The 6,421-nt window shown below is 36.1% G+C and overlaps 1 protein-coding gene across 1 annotated transcript in view; it reads right to left on the bottom strand.

Moving 5' to 3' along the window:
- Window positions 1–702: 702 nt before the first annotated feature.
- Window positions 703–6,421, bottom strand: part of LOC103187477 (pumilio homolog 2) — a 57,091-nt gene continuing 51,372 nt past the window's right edge. The window contains 2 exon segments of the mRNA XM_007906991.2: window positions 703–3,582; window positions 4,786–4,978. Coding sequence (XP_007905182.2) covers window positions 3,451–3,582; window positions 4,786–4,978 — 325 coding nt within the window. The 3' untranslated portion in view covers window positions 703–3,450.

The raw sequence follows: 6,421 nt of genomic DNA, 5'->3' as shown, positions 1-6,421 counted from the left end.
CACTTTACAATATATTCTGTGAAGCTCTTTGAGATGCCTCAAGGACGAGTGCACTATATCAAATTCAAGGATTATTGTTATTAATAACCACAACCACTTCTGAACTGCCTATGTTGGACGTATTAGGTTGGTGAAAATAGACTGTACCTTGAGCACCAAGGTTGAGGTAAAACATATTTGATGGAAGTCTGCCAACCCACCCCATTAAGCTAATTTTTATAACTAATTTGTTTTTTCTTAATTTTGTTAAGGGGTCATCTATAGTTATGGAAATAATAATCCTTGCATTTGATATACTGCCTTATCACATCTTTGAGACATCTCAAAGCACTGACAGAATAAACTGTAAAGTGAATTGAATATAATTTTTTGGGCGAAACGCAGCAGCCAATTGCACACAGCAGTGTCCCACAAACAGACGAGGATTGAAGTGACCAATTTTTTTTTAAAAAAAGGAATTATTACCCCCGGAAAAGAGATCCGCCAATCGACTAACAACCGGGTTCCTACTTGCAGCTAGGTAAACAGAGGCGTGTGGAGGAAAGGAAATTTGCCCAACGTTTTGCCCTGCTGGGAATAGAACCACGTCTTTCACTTGCGAGGCGAGTTCTCTAACCACTGAGCTGCAGGACTCCACTAATTCCCATTAATCCTTAGAAAGTGGCTAATTTTGCTAATTCGCAAAAAGAATCATAAGTCATATTTTTCCTACAGAAAACACAAACAGGTTTATTTCATACAACGTTATTCACATTTTTTTTCTTTTTTTTATACAGCATATACAAATAAGTGAATATAACATTACTCCATCTGAACTGCCAAGGAGCCAGGTGGCAGACCTGATCAAACACAAGATAAAAATGGTCCATCAACAATCCATGTTTAAGGAAATGTTAGCAAAACGTTTAGTGGTTTTGTTCAATTTATCATTGATACTAATATTAAACATTTTTGATCTGCATTTTCACCTAGACTCCTGGTTTTCAAATCAAAACCAGAGCACGTCACAAAGTGACCTCCTTTACACAGCAAATAAATAGTTGCCATGGAAACTAGGGCTGTGCCAACTGATGTAAAACCAACTGGCTTGATTTACTCTAGTAAGCTGACAGCCGATCGACATGGCCAACATGATCTTTCCTGATGAAGAACTTTTTGCAGCTCCTTTAGAAGCTAAGTACTGCATAGCATCTTAAATTACAAGTGAAATGCCCCAGAAAAACTTTTAACAATATGAAATGGAAAACGGATAGTTTTTGTTGTAAGACAGGTCAAATGAAAATTGTAAAAAAAAATCACAAAAAAATTAAAGATTTAGCATTTAAAACTGAACAGTACTTTTTTTTTAAATCCATTGAAGGTTTTGGCGATTTTAAAAAAAATTGACTGCACAGCCCTAATAAACACAACTGTTTATCTTGTCAATGCTAAGGACATCACATTCAAGGGCTTCAAGATAAGTAACTTCAGATTGTTCCAAATCCACTAAGCCATTCCATTTATACAAAATACTGACTTTTAAAGGTCACCAAATACAAAGGACAATCTTTTAATCTTTCAGAAACTGAATATACAGAGCATGTTTCAAAATATTTACCGAGGCAAAGGATACAAAGGACTGTTAATTATACACATATGGTCACAATTCTGCCTGCAAAATGTCATCAGGAAATGTACATAAGGCCTCCTGTAAATGTACATCGTCTATATGTAGTGTTACAACCTCATATGTTCAAATGAAAAATTGATAGTATCATACAGACTTTCACTTACATGTAAGTAGACAATTCCAAAATACAGTACTCTTCTGTACAAAAAGGATCATGTCACCCTTAAGAGATGGAAAGAACATTTGGTTTCCATGGTAACTAGATGGCTCTGTCCAACCTTTCAAATATTTACTATGCACAACTTTACTCATACGTGGAAACATTATAATTGTAAAATTTTCAAAAATTACCATATTAACAGAATCTGAACAGCTACGATTATAAACAAATACTACTGTTCTAACAATAGATAAAAAGAAAGCAGGTTCATTTTCAAAGCCATATAAAGGTACAATTTAAAAAAATCACTCTTGATTCAAATAAATTTACATTATACAACACTATGCCAGGGCACGAGAGTGGGGAGTGAATATACACTAAACTGCAAAGTTTGCTCTCCGAAGGGTAAAAGACATTGTAACATTTACAGCATCAGGTTTACAAATGTACAACTGTACAACCAATTTATGCATTACTACTAAGTTAGCCAAGCCTGTGATTAACACTGAAACAATAAATTTTATTTTTTTCAAACTGTAAACTTACACCTATCATTTGCAAAGTCTACACTTATACACTACATATTTATAAAGAAGCAAAACTGAAAGACTATTTCAATTTTTTGCATGCATTTTGGGGAGCCACCTAGCTCACCCTTCAATGGCCCCTTTATTTCAAAATCTGCCCAAGACTCTCTAACTTGAGAAAGAAAAATAAAACCACACCTTCACAAACTTTCTTACATTAGGTATTCAAAAATACAAATCCCCACTTGTTTCCCATTCCAAAATGGGACTGAAAATCTAAATCTAACAAAAGGAACTTCTCAACTTTCCAGACAATTCAATTTAGGCATGAAAGTACTATCGTGATTCCTTACTGCCATATTGTGCATTGGTTAAATATTTATGTATGTACAACACTTCTATACATCACCAAAATATTTAAAAAAGCAGGGCAGTGTTTACCTGAAAAAATAAAACCTATTGAGTATTGACATCGCCACAGTAAACATCAGGAGTTACATTACAGATCAGCCTGTCATTTTAAACACTTCCCTGAATTACATCTCATTATTTCAACAGACCCAAACTGTTAGATAACTGTTCTGTCTGTTTGCCATATAAACAATGGTGTTAAAAAGTTTGTGCTGAAACACAACTTAACTTTACATTGCTTTTTCCATGATTTGGTTCCAGTTTTAATGTTTAAGTAGTCGGATTTTAAAGATTTTAAACGGATTTACTGAGCCCTAGAAATTTATTTTGTGCAAGAAATACCTAGAGGAGATATCAGAATGCAAGGCGGTTAATCTACAGAATACTGAATATTCCTTCTAATCTACCAAATAATACCCAACATCTTACAAGGTTAAATTTACAAAATACACAAATGCTAGTTTGATACAATTACATAAAATCCATGTATTCTGTTTTTTACTCAGCAGGTTTCTGATAAACCCCTAGCTAAAGTTCCTTAAACAAATGCAAATACTAAAAGCAATTACAAGTTAAAGTGTATCAATCATTTTAATACATACAAAAGTCACAACCAACAAAAGAAAAAAAAGCTAGTATTCATTAAAAGTTAAGTTGTGTTTTCATGATTTTTTCTTTCACATTTGGCGCATTCAACATTTAAGAAGCGCAGTTTTCCATATCTTTTGGGTGAACCAATTAATTTACAACATCCCATTTGGTGGTCCTCCAATTGGCCCCAGATCAGTGTTGTTCTTCATGTAATACTTCTCCAGTTTAGCCAAGATGTGTTTTCCGTAAGTGTATTTTCGCAGGGTGGTAATATGAGGTCGGATCTGCATAGAAAAGCAAATTTGTAACTTGTCTTTGAAACTTCTGTAACCAATATGATCTGAGGGCCTTATAGATACACACATGCATTACAGATATAGTATTAAAGGCTCAAAATGGTAAATAAAACAGAGGGATGCAGGGTTAGAAAAATCAAATCCCATTTTTTAGTTTGGGTACCTACAACTTCTCAGTGATGATGCAAGGCTTTTATTTAGTCTAACAATTTAGTATTCATCAGATTAATTAAATTCATGCAATTATAACAGTTCAGACAGACAGTATAACTGATCTTACATATACATTTTAGAAGCATCTTTTCTGTAGTAACACATATTCAATGTAATTCAGAGCTTGGTCTATCACCTGGTAGCATTCTAGTCGCTGGGTAAGGTACTGATTCAAGTCCTACATTAACTTTGAGTTCAAGCCTGGTCAGACGCTACAATCGATTGGAGCAAGCAGTGCATTGTCACATGTTAAAATGAGGGCCCATCAAGTTAAAGTGGCACTATTCAAATGGTTTTCAGTTTTTCAGATTAATTGATGATTCACCTATTAGATGTTTATGGAAACTCACTTTTGAAAATGGCTGTTGTGCTCTCACAAAATTGAATTGTGAATCATTTTGAGACATTTCAACAAGATGAGGCTCTATGAAAAAAAAGTTATTTTACTACTTCACTGGTTTGTTCTGAATTTTTAAAATGATGACGTGCAAGTCAAGCTGTATGTCAGCCTGGCTCAATTGGTAGCCTCTCTTGCCTCTGAGTCAGAAGGTTGTGAGTCCCCATGTCAGGACTCATAATCTAAGCAGTGCTGGGGGGTGTGCTGCATTGGAGATGCTGCCTGTTAAACACTCTGAGATGTTACTCTCGTGAAGGGTGCTTTATAAAAGCAAGTTGTTGGTGCATTTCGGAGATGTTAAACCGAAGCCACGTCTACCTGTTTAGGTGGATATTAAAGATCCCATTATTTGAAAAAAGAATGGAATTACTCCCAGTGTTCTGGCCAACAATCCCTCAAATAAAATTGGTCATTCATTTTTCGGCTCTTTGTGGGACATTGCTGAGAGCAAATTGGCTGTTTCGTTCACCCACATCCTTTGTAACATCCTCCTGCAGTGAAAGGCGCTATACCAAGCGTAAGAATTATCATCATCAGCTGACAGTTGATTTCAATAGTCCCAATTTATTGAAAAAACATACCTTATGCATAATAATTTTACGCTGAGCAGGTTCCGCCACATCAATCATCTTCTGAACCACATAGTTGGCATATTGGTCTTTCATCATTGTATATAAGGCACTGTGGGGACCATCGTTCTGACAGCAGACCTCATCAATCAGTAAAGCACGTTCAGCACGAGAGGCATGGGTAACACACTTCTCAACCACATTGCTGAAAAGGAAATATATTTTAAGACAAGTCTGAAACCTCAACCAAATGCTAAACGGCATTTCTTTTAAATTAAGAAATAAGTGGACCCAAATTGCATTTAAATAGGTCGGGAAAAAATGGCAATGAATGAAATGCACAAAAAATAGATTGGCCGACATTCTCGTTAACATATTTTGCTTGTTTGGAGTGCATTTTAATTAACACAAATAATCCAGATTGTGAACATTGCGGTTTAGACTCCATTGATCAAATATAAGCATCTAAATAGTGGCGTCCTTTAGCTTAGTAGTTAGAGCATTCGCCTCGCAAGCGAGAGGGCCTGGGTTCTATTCCTGGCAGGGCGAAACATGAGGCAAGTTTCTTTACTCCGCATCCCTTTGTTTACCCAGCAGTAAGTAGGAACCCGGTTGTTAGTCGATTGGCGGATAACTTTCTGGGCAAAGAATCCCTTAAAAAAAATCAATAATTTGGTCATTCCTCGACTGTTTGTGGGACACTGCTGTGTGCAATTGGCTGCTGCAATTCACCCACAAAATATACAGTCAATTCACTTAATAGTATATTCTGTGAAGCTCTTTGAGATGTCTCAAAGATATGATCATGCACTATACCAAACGCAAGAATTATTATTATCTTTAGTCACAAGAAGAAAACATGGAGAAAGACAAGGCCATTAGGCTCATCAAACCCTCTCATGTTCAGACTACATTAAGGTTTGGGCCCACATCTAACATCCAGTGATAACATCGTCATGAAAGTCTGATAAACTTGTGTTTTATTACTCAGAGTTGTAAGTAAGAGTATTAAAGCAATTGAGAGAAAATCAATGGAAACAGAATTAGCATCTGCCACAGTGGAAACGACTCAACTACCATTACTCCTACAAGTGTCATCTGAGCTCATTCTCGTCTCTGAATCAAAACCTCTGGGTTTAGGCTCAAATTAGGACATTGCTAGCCCAAGTCGAGATTAATAATTCTGTGCAGTGCTGCGTTGTTAAGAGTCCCATCTTTCATATGGGACGTTAAACCAAAGTCCTGCCTGCCTAAATGGGCATTAAAGATCCCATGGCACTTTTCAAAAAGGAGTCTCTCCTGGTGTCCCAGCCAACAAACCCCCAGAAAAAATTTATTTCATGGCTGTTGGTGGGCAATTTTTGAGTGTAAATTGCACATTGTGTTCACCTATAGTCACATACACCGTCACCACACTCTACAAATCTCATGAAAAGCTTTGAGACATTGAGATGGCGTGATGCAAGTGCAAGGATTATAATAAACATTTTAAAGTTACTCAAACACCCTTGGAAACATGAGCTAATATTTAAATATTTCTGGATAACGTAGAGTAAAAACAGAGAAAACAACCAATAAATCACACCAATCTTTTTACTTCCACATCTTTGCTGTCATTGCGCCCCGCACTACGATTTTCATCATGAGG

Source organism: Callorhinchus milii, unplaced genomic scaffold, assembly GCF_018977255.1.
Source record: "Callorhinchus milii isolate IMCB2004 unplaced genomic scaffold, IMCB_Cmil_1.0 Scaffold3, whole genome shotgun sequence".
Classification (NCBI taxonomy): domain Eukaryota; kingdom Metazoa; phylum Chordata; class Chondrichthyes; order Chimaeriformes; family Callorhinchidae; genus Callorhinchus; species Callorhinchus milii.
This window is presented reverse-complemented; position numbering and strand designations above follow the sequence as displayed.